This window comes from Balearica regulorum, chromosome 4, assembly GCF_011004875.1.
Source record: "Balearica regulorum gibbericeps isolate bBalReg1 chromosome 4, bBalReg1.pri, whole genome shotgun sequence".
NCBI classification, from domain to species: domain Eukaryota; kingdom Metazoa; phylum Chordata; class Aves; order Gruiformes; family Gruidae; genus Balearica; species Balearica regulorum.
In genome coordinates this window covers 63697957-63718193 of record NC_046187.1, presented here as the reverse complement: position 1 = coordinate 63718193, position 20237 = coordinate 63697957, and the positions used below count along the sequence as shown (strand labels likewise).

The 20237-nt window shown below is 37.9% G+C and overlaps 1 protein-coding gene across 4 annotated transcripts in view; it reads right to left on the bottom strand.

The window, feature by feature from the left end:
- The window catches only part of KCNIP4 (potassium voltage-gated channel interacting protein 4), a 446323-nt gene that overhangs the window by 33726 nt on the left and 392360 nt on the right, over window positions 1–20237 (bottom strand). For all 4 annotated transcript variants that reach the window (XM_075752408.1, XM_075752409.1, XM_075752407.1 and 1 more), the window contains one exon: window positions 17190–17314. In XM_075752408.1, coding sequence (XP_075608523.1) covers window positions 17190–17314 — 125 coding nt within the window. The remainder of the gene's footprint in view (window positions 1–17189; window positions 17315–20237) is intronic.

Below are 20237 nucleotides of genomic sequence, written 5' to 3'. Positions count from 1 at the left end.
TCAATTATCACTTCTACTTTTCGTGTTATCAGGAAAGGGAGAGCTATTAATTTAACCTCCTGTCTATTGAAACTGAATTAGTTCTTGAGGGTTTTTTTCTGATTAGGTTTCTCATCTTGGTTTTCGCAGGACTGGGCTATTAAAAAAAAAGCTTCCACAGCACCTTTTCTTTATTGAAACAGTTCTTGGTTTACATTTTAAAAAAATAAGTTTTGTGCAATCATATGGAAAGATGCTGTAGCCAGAGATGAATGATTAAATACATTGACCAAAGGTATACCTCAGATCAGACTTATTTGATGATTTCAAGAGGACTGAAATTTCTTCCTAAACCAGCTTGCTATTCTTTTCAGTTATTGCAGTATTAAGCCTTACAGACCAGAACGTAAAATAACACACTCTAGTTTTGTATACTTTAATACACTTATGAGCCTCAGGAGTTAGTAATCAAGGTGAAGAAATATTTTCTCTATTGTTTGTAGAAGCTGTATGGGATGAAAGAAACAGGGAGTAATACAAAAGGAAGGTTTTTTTCTGAAATGGTTAGGGATGGTTATCTCAGACAGTCTTTTGTCCCAGTCCCTACTCTAAAGCCTTCCTATGAATTTGCCTATTTATGGTTACAGGTGTAAAGCATAAGCAGTTTTTGACAGAGGACCTAGAACACAGGAGGCATCCCCAAATGGAGTGCCCTGATCACTGGGTCTAAAGGGACATCCTTCCTTTCGATCCTTCCTCCCCGATCTAAAGCGCAGCAGAATTACTTCAGCTACAGGCTCACAGGAACAACTCCTCGGGTTGTTGCACTATCATTTCTGTCACAGAAGCTGTAGACTCTTTTTATAGCTCAGTGGCCACAGTCTACATTTCTAGGAATGTTGTAGAAGTCAGTGGATTTGATAGCATCAGTCTCCATTGACATCTGTTGGTGAAATACATGCAAAAACTCCTTTCAAGCCTTGTCTCATCAGGTAAAACACAAAACTTCTTGCTTCTCTTTAGCCACCTGTAGAAGAGTTACGATAACGCTTCCCAATGGCACAGCAAAGGTGTACAAGATTTTGAGCCTCCCACTGAAAGGTGCTCTAACGAACAAAAGCCTCTTCCCACCGCTACTTACTGTGGCAGTTTCAGAGGAAAACGAGCCAAAATAAAGGAACTGGCTCGCATCCAGCATGCATGGCTTCACACAGTAAATAACAACGCTTTGGCTGCTTCCACGATGCAACGGGCAAGGTGCCAGCAACGCTTTTAATCAGCACTGCTCTTTGTTTAGCAATGCCCACTAACTAGTGTAATTTTTAGGTTCCTATTATTAGTACTGGCAGTAAAACAATGGTAAAGAACATGACTAAAGATTTGAACTTAAAAGCTTATCCCAAAGTCTGACACACCAAACTTTATGGATGAGTCCCTGGCATCTGAAAGGTGCTTAGTGTTTCTGCACTTGCTTGTCACTACAGGAGGGCATTTTACAATCCTGACTTCACAAATAGGAAGGAGCTATAATTAAATTAAATGTAGCAGAACCCATGCTTCAAATACTGAGCGGTGCAGTTTGCTGTAAACACTTTGGCAAAGACAAGGTACTCAGCCTCTTGGGAGAAGCTGTATTTAGGCAGCACTGCTTCTCTGACTTGCCTTTCACACGTTCCTGTGTGAGCGCTTTTGATCACGCCCTTTCAAATTGCCTGAAACCTTAGGTTGGAGCAGGAGAACAGGTCCTTGCTGGCAAGTGCTGGTCGCTCAGGTGCACTGCCTTAGACCCACTCACGTGAGTCACTTGAGCAGAATGAAGGAGATCACCGTTCCTAACAGCAACATTTGAGCATAGGTCAATTCCCTACTTTAAAACCATGGAGGCCTTTATCTTGTTTTTCTTACATGAGGGAGTTGGAATTTAGAAGCTCAGTTGGTGCTTTGGTTTTCCCTAGAAGCTCCTTGTACCCTTAAAGAGTGGAAGACTCACTGAGGAGGAAACTGTACAAGCAACCTTCTGCTGAAGGTGAGCAGACTGGTGCCATCATGATTACTAATATCTCATAGCCATATCTGAAAGTGAGAAAACCTGAATTTAGCACAAGGTATTTCTGAAACAACCTCAGTGTGTCAGGGGTGAAAGCCACCCCCCTATACTCTGTGTAAAATGATGATCTGATTTTTTTTGTGTTTGTCAGTCAACTGCATGTTGATACTAAGTATTGACACCATATCAAGTTTTCATTTTAATCATGAAGTAAGAACGCTGTGAGTTTTACATTCCTGCGATACATGTCTGCATGAAAGACACAGCCTAAACGTGTGTCCTAACTCATGTATTTCAGTATTTTTCAGAGTGGTAGTTCTTTGTTTCTTTCAAAGGTGTGCAATGGTAAAGGCAAACAGATCAATATTTGGTTAGTGCTAACTACGATGAAAAGCACTGAGGAATTTCAGCTCTTTCAGAATCCTGTCAGCTCGCAGAAATGGCGAAGAGTATAAAAGTCAATGAGGAGCAGGTCAGAAACTGGAAGTCAAACATTGTACTCAGTATTTATATTTTATATAGTAATACATTTATCATTTAACAAAGGTTTTTGCTTTCTCCACTACTAACAATACTTTCTTTCAGAAGGGCCCCAGCATTGCAAATATAGGAATTTATGCTTACCTGCATAAATATTTATAAAACTGAGCCTGAAGTTAGCATTAATAAGAGCTGATTCACCAAGTATGGCGGTGAAAATCCGAAGCAATTGAGGCAATGATGTGTATGAAGCTGCTGTGTGAGAGAGAGAGAGATACAGTCCATGGGAAGAAATGTTTCTTCCCTGTTCACGCAGCGAGGACAATGCCCCTCATCCTGGAGGTTCCCTGACATTCAATGTCTGCCACAGGTCCCTCTCCATTTACCAAAACCTCACTGTCACATCTGTGCTTGTCCAGCCTGCCGGCACACCGCACCGACATCTCCTTTATTCTGTTGCCCAAAGGGCTCCCCAGAACATGGGTCCACATTATGGAGAAGACACTTGACCACTAAAGCTCTGCTGTTTATGGTGACCATGGAAGGGCCACAGTGGGCTTCATGGCAATGCTTTGGGCCATAAATCTAAACACCTTTGAGAAGAAGGAGCGAGCAGTTCCATAAGACGGAAAGATGTACCACTGCTACTTACAAATGAGACACTGGTTCTATAATTCAGTTAGAGACATGAGAAAAGTATCAGAATGGAATTTGAAGTTTAGTCAGGAATATGAACTGATAACTTTTTTTTTTAGCACAGCAAAAAACCTAAATAAACTATATAAATCCTCTTTAGACTGAAGTGTTCCCTGTCTCATATGTGGATACTCGATACATGGCTTTTGGCAGCATATCTAAAATTTGTAGTATAAGTCAAATCATTGGAACTGAATACTGAGATAAATCTAAATAAATTTGCTGGCATATTTTTGTGAAAACACGAACAGCATAGGGAAAGAAAAACGAAGTAGAAGACATCGCCCCGTTAAAACAGATAAGAAGAAGGGAAAAAGATAACTAGAGAACCAGACACATCCAAAAAAGAGTTATCTGTCATACTGGGTAGGCCAAAGAAAGAGAATTCATTTCTCGTAGTGCTATCATTCCTGATGGAGATTCATTGAGGATGAAATTGCTGCGCATAAAAACTTCTTGCAAAACCTGCTAAGTTTAGGGCATGTAAAATTTGTCTTTGTTCCATAACTGCAGCTTCTGAGTACAAAATAAGAAAACAAGGCTGTCATAACTTGTGCTCCATTACAGGGGATGGTACTACATCGCTGTTCAGTGAAGCAGGTGCTATATGACTTGATTTATTTATTTTCAACACTACTGGAAGTACAGTGGATTTTTTGGAAATCAGATACAGTGTGGTTATTTGATCAAGTCTGAGGGATGATGTGAGATTCAAATCTGGAGAATTATACTACACAGAGATAGGAAACAGAAAAAATAATTGATCCCTGTGCATAAGCTTCTAACCTGTTCATGGACTGTTCAGTGCTGAGACAGTTACATTAATAGAAAAGGGATGGATTTCAGTCTTAGGATCCTAATTAGGTCTTCACTGGGAAATGGAGCAGAAAATTTCTTAGCATTCCCTCAGATTTCCTAAAAGCTGCTGCTCCTAGGAACTCTGAATGGAGAAGGCAATGACCAAAAGAAAGGCTTCTTGTTTGCAGAGCAAAACCTGAAACCTTCAGTCTCAGATCCTCTGTTGAACAACTGAGAGCTCTGAAGAGGCCCAGCATGCTCCCAAATGAACGGAGGGAATACCTTGATTGGGATGCATACTCTTTCATGGCTTATTAATATAGGAGGAAAGAAAAACAATATTCTGAAGAAACCAGAAAAAGGATCAGACTTTTCCAGGACAGGGCAACAGGGACAGGTACTTGCTTACCTACTTATATAAAAAAAAAATTAGACTACATTTTGATATTGTCTCATGGGATATCTTCCTCTGGGACTGGACTGGAAGATTTTAGAGCCAATTACTACTAAATTACGTTGTCTGACAGACTGAAGGAATGTGCAGTTCTTTTCATCACAGACAGCTAGTGTGGTGGGGCACAAATCAGCTGAACAAAATCTTAATTGCCACATTTCTACTTGAGCTCTGGAATCGTTGAAAAGGCATCTCATAGTGAAAAACACATGAAGAGGGTCAAAAAATATTCACAACATTTGGGCATGTTTGATTACAATCAATGAAGATTTGCAACTGATTTTAAGAGAAGCAGGATTTTTTTAGCCTGGAAGAATAACAATATAAATTCAGGAGCTAAATATTACACATATCCAGAATTGGTGAATCTATAGGAGTAGTTAAAAAATTATAAACAATTTTTCTATTACTTTCTGGTGTCAAGTTGAATCTGATTTTGCATCTACTTTCATATTCAAGTTCTCTGTTTTCTGTTGTGTCACTCTTCTTTTTCATCTTGCTCTGGAGGAAGGTAACAAACATTACCTGTTTTAAAACCTTGTTAATAGGAATGAATCACCCATTGTACTGGATGACATGGACAAACACTGAAAAAGAGCTTTTGCCCTAAAAACTTAGGAAAGAGGTGAAACTGCACTGTCCAGCAAGACAATATGGAAGTTAGTTATTGAACCTGGATTTCGTGTCTATTGATCCAAGGCTCAGTAAACTGTACAATAAGTTTCCTGTGCACCTAGATCCAGTGCTTAGTGCTGATATTTTTAATCACAAGCACAATCATTTATCTCTTGCTGTGGCACCTATAATTGCTGATAAGATAGCGTGCCAGAGACAACTATTGCTATAGCAAGCTACTGGGGTTTACTTGTAAAAATTATTCTTGATACTTTTTTCTGTGAGGCCACAGTGGATCTGGTCACAGCGTCAGAGATGCATAAATGGAGCAAGTAAATCATTGTTAGAAATACTACATAGAGTGCTTCCTAGATTACTGTTTTTTCAGACGTGAGGTTACTGCTGTTTACACTTGGCGGATATGGAGCTTAGTCCTGGAGAGGTAAATGGTCTCGCTCAAATATACTGCCCACACAACACACATTTCACTCTTAACACTGAGGAATTCAGTGTTCATTTTTCTCTCCTGTAAGGATGAACTTTGCTACCTCCAGCTCCTGGGAAAGTTCAGTTTCCCACAGCCACCAGCCCCCCTACTAGTGCTCCCCACTTTGTTCCCAGGGCGTGTTTGAGGAGGCTTTGATCAAAGGCTGAGAAGCGATCTCTCAGATAGCCAGGGACACTCTAAAAGGTTTTGGCTGTCAGACCAGAGACATTAAATTAGGCAGTTGTCAATGTAGAGCCCATGCAGGCAGCGAAGCACCGGTATAATGCTCTCTTGCAACCCAGAATGCTTTTTAGTGTGATAGTTGGGGCTTTTAAAGGTGTGTGACAGTTAATAAGCCAGCCAGAGAGCCAGAAGACTAGAGTCTTTAAACTTCTTGTTTCATGCTGTGTTTACTGATTCATGCTGTCTTCTGAGTTACCGGCTCCGATTTCTTCTGTTATACTCACCGTATCTAAGGTCCTTTAAGTTTATTTCACAATGGAATTGATTGGGTTGAATAAATTCCCTTACTTGAAAGTTACCATGAGAATCATTCACATAATCTGAGTGAAGAGCAACTGCGAAAATGTCCAGCTGATCTAAAGAATATGGGCTCTGTTAAACGCTGGATTTTAGACTTGCACTCAAAGGTAAATGCAGGTTGGCCCAAGACTTGTAATAAATTTCCATGACACTGAAAGGCTTGACCTTGGTGCTTTGGCACTTGTGATTTACTGTTTTATTTGAAGATTTATCAGTGTTTATTTTTAGCACAGATGTAGATCTAAAGAAATTTCTAATCAGAAATCAATTCTGTTGAAATCAAGAGAAGACTTTTGATGGTTTCACTGCTTTTTGACAAAATCTATACATTGCCGATTTTCTTTAAATTGATCAGGAATTTAAACAAGAAAAAAAATATAAAGATCTAAAATTACTTGGAAATTCCTGGGATCCAGAACAGATTCCTGAATCCAGCACAAACACAATTTTGTCCATACAGTTTTGAAGTAATCTGGACCCAACTGGTCAAACTGCACCATGTAGAAATATCACCAAAAGATGAATTGATTCCCTCTGCTCTCATTTTGCAGGCTTAGGACACTCACCTGAAAGTATGTGTGTCCACTTTGTGCCTCCGAATTGCAGTGTAATAGGGAGATAATTTAGTACAGGATTTAATGAAGAATTACCTTTTTACATATAAAAACTCTTTAAAAGAAAAACAGTAGCAAGAAATGCAAGTAGAGAGATTTTTTTGAACACTTTTCACAACTGATGCATTGGCTCGCTAAAACATTTTATGCTAAGCTGTGTGTTATAATGTGCAGTGTTTATAGCAGTTACAATTGGTATTCATCTCACCTTGTGAAGTGAAGGGGACAGGTGGGAGAAAGGAGAATAAAAAGTGTCTTCTCACTACATTTTTAAATTACATCATCACCAGTGGTGCATTGCACCAAATTTTACTTCTCTAATGTTAGTGATTACCTAGAAACAAAAATCCAACAATTTCACATAACTCAAGTAGCAAGCTTTGTAATGCTTAGTCTGGATGCAGCAAAAAAGTAGCTGCAGTGAGGTCTAGCCAGCAAAGATATTTCGCTGCTCATATTCTAGTACATAAACATTTATATCGCATATTGACGCAGATGAAAGCTCTGTGGTAGAAAAGCAGTAAATGAGTTACACGGAGCAGCTGGCTGGCAGAGCAGAAGGTGTATAACATGCATCGAGCATCAGCCTGGCATGACTGATGGCGCGCCTGACCGGCGCCCCGCTGAGAGCACGCCGGGGCACAGGACAGGGTACTGCCAGTTTCAAATAGGAGGGACAGACAATACAATTCCACCAAAATATAATACTGATTTTTTTAGAATAAAGCAGAACGTTAGAGGTATTTGGTGCTCTGCACTATTATTGATATTGGGTGCTTAAAATCATGCTCTTTTTATATGGTGCTTAATTAGCAACTTGGCATCTACATTTTTCAGAGATAATTCAGAAGCAAGCAATCACTATTATGAAGACAGTCCTTGGTATGCTAGATGACAGTTTTTCCCTAGTGAACACGACGTGAAGTATCTCCATGAACAGCAGTAAGTCATGAGATGAATAGAAGTGTAGGGACTGAGTTCATTATTAACTTTCTAAAAGAAGATTCCAATCTCTGCCAGCAACTGCGAGACTAATTGAAATGAGTATCTCTGTTAAACGCATTAAAGTCTGTAAATTTGTGATGACTGACAACTATATGCTACATCTGTCAAACTGTACCTCCAAATTATTTTTACTTCTATATTTGAAAAGTTTCAAATTTCTTGACTAACTCCTGAAGAAAATATATAATGAATGTAAGCATTATTTATCGCTCAGCCTGTTAAAAGATTTTCACATAGTCTTGCTTGAAATATGGAAAAGTTTCCTCTAAGCCACTAGTAAATGAATGCCAGTGCTTTTGAAACATAATAACAAAACCCTGCCTTGGCAAGGGTTGGGTTTTTTTCAAGTTTTTCTTCAGTCATCTAAAGTTGAGAAAACAATTGATCTGAAGCACAACTGGTAAATAGTAACTCAATTTTTAAAAAAGGAGGTTTGAGCTATGTGCATTATACATGTCTTCAGAAACTCTCTCTAGTTAGAAAAAGATGATTTACAGACATCTATCTGTTGACAGCAGACATGGTATCCAGCTTCTAGGTTTACTTGCTTGGAGTTTCATTATCCTCTTTTCTATTGTTTAGTTTATTAAGGCTAAGCAAGTCACAGGAGTTTTCTAACACGGGGAGATGTTAATTTTCAGTTGGAATTATTACTATCTGAATTTCTAGTAAGATCCAGAACTTCCTTTTTTTTTCCTATTTTATTGCTGTTTCTACGCTACAAATTTAACAGGTTTATATGCATGAGGCGCAACTCGATCAGGTGTCATCACTGCGTCTGAAAAGACAAGTTGTTGGTGCTTCTTTGTGTGTATATCCTCTTTGTGTCCACAGCACTGCTGTTCATACACTGGTTGTGCAGAAGGGTCAGCACCTCTGTAAAAACTTTCAGTGCAACGGGCATGTGTCGTGCACTGTTACTCGGTAGAGCAACCCATCCCCTGTTGATATTCAGAGTCACATGGATATAGGTCTAATGGCTTTAGTGTTGTTTCATGTTAGCCAGGAGAACTAGGTGGGAACCAATAACTGACCTACATTTTTCTTCCAGTCTCTCTTCTGTTTGGTCAGAAAGAAAGTCTGCATCTGGGAAGATCCTGCTCTTGCTAAGATTACATGCTGTGTAAGGACTTCTACAGACAGTCATCAAATCTTGAGGGAAAAGCAAGCACACCGACTATTGGTGAAATGAAATCTTCCTTGCTGTCCTAGGACTCTGTGGGGGAGGGTGACAAGCATCCTTATGCTCTAAGCTACCTCATCTGCAAGAACAAGCTTTGGAGGATGAACGTGAGGGGCAGAATACTCTTGCAGTAGTGCCATTGTCACTCATGCTCAGTTTTGGGTTTTTTCCTCTCTCTTCTGGTCTGTATTAATCTTGAATCTGCATTTATTCATCACAATACAAAGATATGGATTCATTGTAGAACTGAATGGGATCACAATGAACTGAAGACATCTTACTGACTCTGTGAGATGGGGGATGCTGATGACTCAGAGAGCTGATCCACGCTAAAGTGTTACTTCTTTTAGCGTGAAACCTTCTGTTTCATAACACATCGTGTTCCAGAGATATAAACTGAGAGGATTATATTGTCTTTGCCCCTTGCCATGCTTTACAACAGGTGGAAAAGATTTAGTAAGGAAGCAAGGAAAATGGAATGGACTTTCAAAATCTCTGGATCATCACAGAGGTATTCAAACTCTTTGCATTACCCATTTTTTAATCTCTTTTATAGTCAAATGCCTATGTCCCTTGTCAGCTTTTAGTGTCTCACAAATATAATGCAAGGGGACACATTTTCCATTTGTACTAAATAAATTCTAATCAAGACATTGATTATCTTAGAAACTACATTTGAAAGGGAGAAGTGAAAGAGAGAACTGTACATCTCTGTTAGTCATAGATTAGAGGCTGTGCGAACAGAACAGCCATAAAGGTAAAAGTCATCCATACGTAGGACGCTGAGAAACTTTTCTCATATCTCCTTTCTTACCAAGTTCCAATTACAATTAGCAAAACAAATATATTTAGTGTTCCTAGAATATCATGCATACAAATATATTGACAAAGTTAAACCAGTCTGAAAACTTTAACTTCAGTACCCTCAAAATCACATCAATGTAATTGATGTTTCAGGTTTTGCACAAGCTGCTGCTTATACTGCAAAATACACAGTATATATCTAACCTTCATCTTCATCATTAAAGAAAAAATTGCAGGAGTAAAGAAATTATTTATACATGCAAATTATTTTTTGTTTTCAGTGCACCAGCTCAATTTTCCTCTTCTAAGTCCCAGTTGTTTTTATCAAATTTATAATTTTTCTTTCACTTTTTAAAACTCTCATTACATGGGAAAATGCTTTAACTGCCAGGCTGTTATACCAAATGTGGATAAAGCTACCTTGTCCTTTCAGGCACCTAGTCTCAGCAGATCACTGTAGCTCATGAAGGTGCACAATATATAGACCCATAGGCTTTGAAAGGGATATAAATTTCAGTAAATATTTGTACCTGGTGTTTTATATTAGCTTAAGTGGCTTCATTGCAACCCTGAAGGCTTCTTTAATTGCACTTTATAGGCTGTGTCTCTGAATAAACTGTCTGTAATGAGAGCTGGTGCTAAACTTAAGTTTTCTACATCATATCACTGAGTCTACCATAGATCATTTTAGAGAGCTTTTAATACATAATATTAACACTTATATAAGGTCTAGAACTGGTGTTTGAAGATCAGTGTCAAAATTTTGAATTTCACTTTCCTGTCATCTAATGTAAATGGTGACTTAAGATGTTGTGTCTCAGTGATCCCAAATGCTTTTTTAATGGCAGTGTGCCAACGTTACCTAGATACAAAGCCGTATCTAACATCAACCGGAATTTCCACTGGAAGTATTTATGCAGATTTTATTTATTTATGGAGAATTTTTACAGTTAAGAATGTGAAAAGTCACACTGTAACTGTATTGAGGTTTTGAGGGGATTGGGCTGCTGTGCACAATACAGAAATAGCAATTAGTTTCAAACCATTAGTTAATCCTGAATATTAACCTACTTATCTAATCAGAATGTGGGCAGTTGAGATCACAAACTGATAGAACTGTTCACTGGAAGAAACCTCTGGAGGTCAGCTAGTCCAACTTATCAAAAATATCCTATGAATATTCTCACAGCTGGGAGATGTACCTTAGATGGATAAAACCACATGACATGAACCACATGTTTTTATTTCCTACTCATTAGATTGTAAATATAGTTAATTAGATTTAAAAAGCACTTTCTCCTCATTTTTTTTTTTTTTCTGTAAGACACTAACAGAAGAACAAACAAAAGGGAAGGAATTTTGCAGAAAAGGACAATGAGAATAGTTGTATTTTATCATGCACAACTCAAATGTTCTAGACAATGAGTAAATGAGCTTTATAACCTATAAACCGAGTTTTCATTAAGCTTTCTGTGAGACTCACAAATGCAACATACAGAAATACAATGCTTCCATCAAACCGTAATTGAAATTGAAAATTCTTTGAATAAATTAGCATATTTTTAGTTATGCATAAATGTATTCTTACATGCATGGGTAGTGTGATGGGGGAACCCATCTTTGACCTGTAACATTATCAGAGTTATTATCTTACTGTCATTGTTTGCCTCATTTGCTAACAACAATAGGGAAAAGGTATCTTAGAAATGTTGTTTTCCCAATAAATGTCACAAGTATGGAGCTGCCTAGTTAAAGCTGCAGTATGTATCCAGGGGCATTTTTATGCCTGTGTAACTTCAATTTACACTTTCTCTGATATACAGCTAAGACAAATGTTCACCAAAAATCCCTTCATTTTTCCAGGAAAGTCTAATAGTTTCCTAACACAGAGTTCTACAGAATTTTTGATGAGAGTAATCAACCAAAAATTAAAAGATCATTAACATTTAAGTTTAGCACGGGAGCATCTTTTGTGCAGCAAAAGCATTATCTAAGTATTTTTAAAATGGAAATGTGCCATAGCTCAGGGACATTTTTAAACTGTGAGAGACCTATCAATGGACAAAAGAGAAAGACAGACCACATGTTGAGTGCATGCTTGATAGTCTGTGCAATTTATTGTGAAGTACCACTTGTACTAGGCCTGCCACAGAGCCATTGGTTTGAAAGGTTAATGACTGCAGCAATCACAATTTCAATTTACAAGAAATGGGATGACAGGAAGCCAAATACAAAATGGAGAGGTCCCACCGTGATGGCAGCTGAGCAACAATTCATCAACAAGAGTGCAGGAACACTGTAAAACCAGAGTGCTGGGGACAACCTTTTGAGTCTGGGGAGGGCCTGAGACTTCCGTTAAGCTCATTTTTCAAAGATAGTGTGGAAGCTTTAAAATGCCTGAATACAGGCATAAATTCTCCCTTGGTGCTTTTCCTTATAATAGTTTTTAGGTCATCTGAAGGTGCTTATCCCACCTCCTTATGTTTCCTTTAGAGTATCTCCTTTTGTTTTTTAAATGTTGACCTTGACAACTACCAAAACAGCCAACGTCACGACAGGCATTTAAATACTCTTTGGGCCTTTCCTGCGGTTATCCTCTACCTCCTGCTTCCTAAAGGTTCGGCTATACTACAGTGTCATCGGAGACTCCCTAAAGCTTTCAGGTGTGTACATACATCCAGAGATGCTATCTGAGACCCTATGCTCCTTCTGCTTGAATTACTTTTTGCTGGATGTGGCATGTAATTTGCCTACACCGGAAAAATCAAATAAATTAAAATATCTTTAAAGATTTATGGTTTTATTTTTGTATAAGTAAAAACCACACAATAAATCAAACTTTGTAAACACCACCTACACTACAGCAATACAGAAATAATTGCTACTTTCTCATCTGAAGTCAAGCAGAACTATACGTAAGTAATTTGAAGTCATAAATAATAAATACCTGGATGTAAGCTGTGAGAAGGTCTGGTCTTGCCTATCTCAGAACAGACATCCTAGAACTAGACAGGGTTCAGGGAAATCAGCAGGCTGGAGCAGGTTACGTACAATCGAAGATTATATAAAGTTTTCAGTTAGGGAAAGAAGGGGCTAAGCAGGTAATGTGTTGGAATGTCTTGGAGAACTAATGGTAATGGTTACTCATTTTCTCATAGCAGAAATACTGTAGCTATTTTATTACAATAAAAGGCAGTAGGTTTGACATAGAAATGAATCATTTTTCACAGAAGGCATAATTAAGGTATGGAGCTAATTTCTCTGGATGTCAAAATACACTGATAGGTTGAAAAAGTAATTATCGAAGTTTATGGAAGAAAATTTAGTTAAAGTATGTAAAATACAAAGAAGTAGTTATAACTTTCAGCATAGGAAGTATTTCAGTAGCAGAGTGCCAGGTGACAGAACAGTATGTTAGAGGAATTACGAGTCTAAATTTTGCTTATTCTTATACTCTTTCCCTTTCCCTTGAAAACAGGATACTGAGGTAGAGGGACTAAGTACTGCTTTTCTTCTATTCCATTGATTATTTTTATCACGTCTGGGACCTATTTTGTTCTGCCATGCTTGCAAAAAGACAGAGGAAAAAAGGTACATACTAGAAAGGCTGTTGAAAATATACAGAAAAGAACACGCTTATTCATTACTTTCTGATACACCTAAATCATTAGGTATTATCATATAGAGATACCTAAGTTCTTCAGAAAGAAATGCCAGTTTTGAACTTATATCTAGTGTCACCAAGGTAGGTATGGAGCCTTTTCCATTCTAAAGCTTAAAGTTTTGTGTTTGTTAAGGTTATTAATATTTGCACTATTACAGACAATTTATCTTCTGGTAGTATTACAGTTTAACTGTTGAAAATCTCCCATTTTTTTAGGCTCTATATAAAGATAGAGTTGCTGTGATACAAACACAGCCCAGCGAGAATCCATATATACGGCATAATTCTGTTGAATTAACCAGAGCATATGTGATAACTGTGCCAGCTGATACTAGCTACGCTGCCTTCAGTACCCCAGTCTGCATTACAGCTCTCTTGAACTCCTGCCAGCGCACAGTGTCATGCTGATGCTGCTGTGCTGTGGGATGCTGTAAATTAAGTCTAACAAGAGCATAATGTCAGCAGAGCTACAGCAACTTAAATTCATGACTCAACCTATCTTGCTTTACGTAGTTAAACTGTTAGATAGTAAGACAGGCAAACATCAGACGAAAAACATAAAGCACAGAGGTACGATCTGCACAAGTTTTGATGGTGTCATGTTAAAGATATGTGCCTGTGTGTCATTAAATCTTTCCAGTGGAGTTTCCTTCCTGGGGGAATGATTAAACAGAATATCACAGAAACACAGAATGGCTGAGCTTGGAAGGGATCTCTGGAGGTCATCTGGTCCCACACCCCTGCACAAGCTGGGCCACCTAGAACAGATTGCTCAGGACCATGTCCAGACGGGTTCTGGATATCTCCAAGGAGAGAGACTCCACAACCTCCCTGGGCAAATAGGCAGAGCCCAGTGACTCTCAGAATGAAACAGTATCTCCTGATGCTGAGAAGGAACCTCCTGTGTTTCAGTCTGTGCCCATTGACTCTTGTCCTGTCACTGGGCACCACTGAAAAGAGCCTGGCTCTGTCTTTGCACCCTCTCTTCAGCTCTTGATGTACGTGATAACATACGCGTTGATGAGATCCCCTCCTGAGACTTCTCTTCTCTAGGCTGATCAGTTCCAGCTTTCTCAGCCTTTCCTCATGGGGAGATGCTTCAGTCCCTTAGTCATCTTTGTAACCCTTCATTGGACTCTCTCCAACATGTCCATGTCTGTTTTGTACTGAGACCAGAACTGGACACAGTACTCCAGGCATGGCCTCACCAGTGCGGAGTAGAGGGGAGGAAACACACCCCTCCACCTACCAGCAATACTTTGTCTAATGCAGCCCAGGATACATACCATTTGCCGCCTTTGCCACCAGGGTATGCTGCTGGTTCACGTTCAGTTGGTGTCCACCAGTACCCCCAGGTCCTTTCCTGCAAAGCTGATTTCCAGCTGGGTGGCCCCCAGCATATATTGGTGCACAAAGCACGCAGGGGTGGAGATATTGGCAGGACAGCATTAAGCTGAATCAGAAAGAAGGGGAACAAGATAGAGGTGGCCTGTGGCAGACAGAAGTGGATGATTGAGCATTGCCAGGAGGAGACCAGCTAAGCATAGACTATGGGAGGCACTGTAATGCCATCCTGTATCAGGACTCACCAACGCTGCTCAAGCTGTATTTGATAAAAGCCAGATATGTAACAGGAAAGATGGAACTACTCTAGATAGGCAAATTGGTCATAAAGCTCAGGCAGACCTGTCCTACCCATTCTCTGAAGTAATTAGGGAACTGTGGTCTTGCACCAAATTTTGCAGTAGAAACTAATAAATATGAGAAACCAAACAAACCTCAACTCAACTGAGTTTTTAAATCCTTCATTTCTGAAGTCTAATACTTGGGCTAAAGACTACTCCTTTAAATCGATTTACTTTTATGACAGTCACCACCCCTGGGCATGCTTTACAGCATTTTTGAAAGTAATTGATAATTTTGAAATTATATTAAACACAAAACCCCTGAGGTTCCTGCTCATTAGCTCTAAAATAGTCCAAGATATTTATACACACATGTCTTGAATTATCATGTACTGATAAGGAACTCAAACAGCTAGATAAAGATGTATTACCATCGACACTCCTTTGATATAAGTAGAACTTACATCTTAGGACACAAAAGCATATGAAGAGCTGGAATTTCTCTTTTTAAAAAACTGTAAAATGGTAATCAATTAAAATACTTCCTTATAACCTATTCTCTTTTTCCATACCTCATTTTATGCAGAGAATTATCAAGGTCCTTCATATCTGAGACTCTAAAAATAATTATTCTTAGAGAAACAGTCAGAAGGCTTATTTTATCCACTATACTTTGTACCTTTTTGCCTTAGATAATTAGGGACATTAGTTCATGATTTGCAATACCTAGGGAATACTGTCATTAGCAAGGGAATGTTCTCTGGTACCCTGAGGAAATGAAAAGCTTTTAAGAGCAATCACTGTTAATCACTACCATGCCAACATTATGTACCTTCTGGAACTGAGGATGATATATAGACAGGACACATTAAGTGACTCTCTATTTTACTTGCATTGTAGGCTTTCGATAAAAATGTAGTTTTAAAACATCCCTTTGCATGGCTTACTTTCATTACAAAATATATGATATCTAAGAATTCTGCAAGGTTTACACTTCTTGTACAAGCTATTGAAAATATTCTCTCTGATTCCATAGTTGAGCTCCATTGTCCTTTTAGCATGACTATACTTTGTTACAAAATTTCATTTGAGTAGTAAATGCCAAGGGCAAGAAGGCAGCCCTTTTGTAAGGGTGAAAGAAAAACTAAATCAAAAGGTAATACACGCAATTAAATTTATCTTTACCTCCAGCTCAGCAGGAGACTTAGCACCTGCGCAGTTGCAGTACTCACAACTGAGTACACTGCTTAACATTACGCACTGATGATTTTCAAGCAATTGCTATTATTAATTTTTTTTTAATATCAAGTATTTTCTATCCTATGTTATTTGCATGTAATATCCTACAGAAGTGTTAATCACATAAAAGATAGTAGAATAAAACAGAGAAAAGGGCCTATTTTTTAACATAGCAGGTTTTTTAATAAAGTATTAATAAAATCTGGGGCAGCTCTTACTTTTGATATAGAGAAAGAATTTAATATTATTTTCTGAAATTTTTTTGTGTCTTATTTCTCTGCTATACTAACCACGGGTCCCTCACATGCCAACACCAAGCCTCGCAACACAGAACAGCAAGTGCGCACTGGAAAAGGAGGCAGACTGCACCCATGTAACTGGGGTCCTCAGTGGGGATCCCTGCAACGAAAAACATTAGGCCTGCCAATAGAGCACATGTATCAGCAAAAAATCACAACTAATGACTCCTAGTAAAGAGATCTAACAAGTTTATAGATTTGTGGAGCTAGGAAGGACTGAAGAAGAAGTCATCTACTGCTGTTCACCTAATGAAAAATTCCTCTAGTGCAATTTAAGCTAATTGCTTCTTGCGATAGCTACTGTGAACACAAAAATCAAAATCGTTCCTCTTATTGACCAAATTCTTCAGGATTTACATTCTCTCCCATTGTTGCACCTTTAGACAAACAACCCCAACACAAGTTTCAATCTGTCGTTGAACAAAGTCCTACTATACTAAGTTATAACTATTCTCTTCTGGATACTTTCTAATTTGTCTGCATCTTTGGGTCATTAAAAAGCCCAGTTGTTGCAGAGTGCTTGTTTCCTCACCTGACCAGACATGCAGTATTTGGCTACTGAATCCCATGAGCTCCACTGCCAGTCATTCTTATCCTGCTGAGATTGCAGTGGCTTATCCTGTAAATGAATGGTAAATTCAAAAATTAATTGCTTACGTTCTTGAAACCTCTATATAAGATCTGAAGTTCCTTCTTTGTGAATTTACTTTGTGCTTCCAGCAGTTCAAGAGCTTCAGGTCTATGTCGTACTGTGGCCATTTCCATTTCATCTTCTACAGTGTCTGCAGAATACAAGAGACAGAAAAAGAAAGCTCAACAAGTAATATAAGATGTAGACATATCTAATCCTTGCAGAAAAAAAGAAAGTTAAATAACATTCTCTTAGAAAACAGCTTTTGCAACTTAAAGACAAATAACGTGCTCATTTTTAACTCATAGGGAAAGAGTATCCATCTGCTTCCATGACTGCATAGAACAGGGAACAGCAGTGATGATCCAGCAGCCTGGATATTATCACATCAGTACAAATAGCAATAAACTGGAAAGCCAACATTCTGCAAGGGTGTGCATGACACATTCAGTACGACTTTTCTGTTTCTATGACTCTCAGAGAAAACAATTTTATAAAACTTTAGTGACTCCAGAAGAGAGGAAATTTTCCCTTGGTTAGTTAATGGGTGTGAGTTCACTGTATCAGACTGGGATTTTCAGTGTTCTCCTTTTATTGTGAAATTGTGTGTGAGATTGATGTTGCACATTCAACAGCAGGTCTTACTCTGAGTATGGTATAACAAACCTTTCAGGGCAAACATGATTAGTCATAGTGAGCAGACTAAGTGGGGAACATGGTGATTTTAGTGACCTCATCATTAGGTAAGAATGTGAATGTACACATTCAAAGCTTACAGCTGAGTACACCCCTAAATGAATGAGAGATAGCAATGCATTTTTTTCAGGTAGAGTTTTAAATGTGAAATTTCAACAAAATAGCTAAAGAAACTTGCAGTATGTATTTTTTATATACATATATATATACGGGTGCCAGCCATATACCTGATCAAAAATATGAATGTGTGCATCCATTTTTAAGTACTCCCAGCATTAAACATGGGTTATGCAGTACTCCAGACTCATGTAATCAAATCACTGCCTTATTCTGGTTAAAGAGGTATACCAACTATAGAAAAGTAACTTGAGAGAACATGCCTAATTGTCACTTCTACAACTGCAAAGATTTATATTTTATTTCATCAGAGTATGGGACTCTGCATTCTTAAAATAAAGTTTTATTCAGTTCAGTTTTCATAAAAGCACAATATTAGGATACTCCATTAAAACAGTATTATGTTTACATCTTCACATGTTTTTGTTCTGCTACAATGCAGTAATAATAACTTTCAGCTGCTTGGGAGAAATCTGGCATCAGTAGTTCAGCGAAACAAAAAATGAAAAACCTTTAAATAGATATAATAATAATTTATAAACTGTTTGGATAAATCTTCACAAAATTGTAAGGCCCTGTCTCTTCCCCTGTCAAAGAGTTGTTGCTGTTAGGACTCGTCTCAGGAAGATGATCTCAGTGTCACCCAGATGATCTCAGCATCACCTGCAGTCTTATCTTAGACTGTCCACTGTGTACTGGCTTATGGACAAACTATAATATGTTTCTCTCTCATTTTTCTTTATAGATTATCTCATATGACTTGCAGACCAGTACTATGTGTGAAAACTTCCAATCTAAATGCTATTGACAAAAACCCCAAATGACACAACTTTACATTGACCTTATGATGTTTGATAGTAGTTTTAAAGGGCCAGTATCCAAAATCACAAGATTATAAGAAAATTTTAGCTTCCTTCTTTAAAAAGACACACTGAGGTGCAAAGTGGAAGTCCTGAAAATCCTGCCTTTAGAGATGAAATTGGAATAAAGTAGGTTCCAGAGTTAAGAAGCTGTCTTCCTAATCTATGGAAGGTGTAGCAAAGTTCTTGAGTCCCATTTTAATTCTGCATAAGAACATCCAGGGTTTATTTTCAGTTTCTAACCCCTTTCCATCAGGTTTCCGCCCATCCCATTAAGGGATTAATCTTTTATATTCTTTATATAGTCAGTAAAGTCTCTATAACAATCTCATGCTGTAGATAAGCAGCCAAATTTTTTTTGTCAACTGCAAATCAACACTAGGTGTTTATACTAAATTGACAAAAGAATCAACTTGAGAACAAATATTGTTGAAAAGTCACTTATGCTTTATATGCCAAGAGTTATATGGGATTTAAATGGCTATTGTTTAGACAGAAAGGGACTTAATTGGAAATGAGCTCTCTAAGCATCCATTTGTGAAACATCTGGCTACCTAGAGAGACATCTACAGGCTTTTCTAGAAGCTAAATGAATACACATATAAATGCGAAGCTAGAGATAAAGGCCAGACAACAATGCGATGCTGAGCACAATGTTTGGTATATCCTTAGCTTTAAGTGTGTTTTAATGATTTGGTGAGAATGCAGTGAACGTAGAGAATGACTGCAGTGTGGTGATGACATTGTCCTTCTGTTAATGAAAAGGCTCAGTATAACAGTCTTTTCACACTCTATTTCAGTAGTCTCTTATAGGCATAAATAATCAAAAAATAAGATCACCATAAACTTCCTTATAATGTGCCGACTATGCTGATTAAAATATTACAGCATTCATGAGTCACTTGCAGGTTTTTAATTTTTTTCTTCACACTTATGGCTACCATTATCCAGGCTGGAAAAAAAAAAAAATTCTATACTTTAAAATATGCAGTGAAAATGTGTGAAAATATATCTATTTCTAAACATTAATGATTTCTATGACATTGATGCAAAATTAGTTATTTCAGTTCTCTAGTTTCTTCATCCTAATAAATTTTAGGGTTTGGTTGGTTTTTTTTTTGTTTGTTTTTTTTTGTTTTTTTTTTTTTTTTTTTTTCATAAAAGGCTAACACATGAAAATTGTATATTCACTCATTAATATATTAAACAAAATATTCTTACTGATTTCATTAATGAGTAGCTTTCTTCTAGCTAATTAGTAAAGACAGTTTGTAGTGTATTTGCCACAGGAGCTATGCTTTGAACCTTTCAATGTTTGTTAATGAAGGAAATGGTAAAAACAATGCAAAAAGCAGACATACTCTTCAAATAATGGCAGTTGGAGAAGCATGTCCAAAGTTA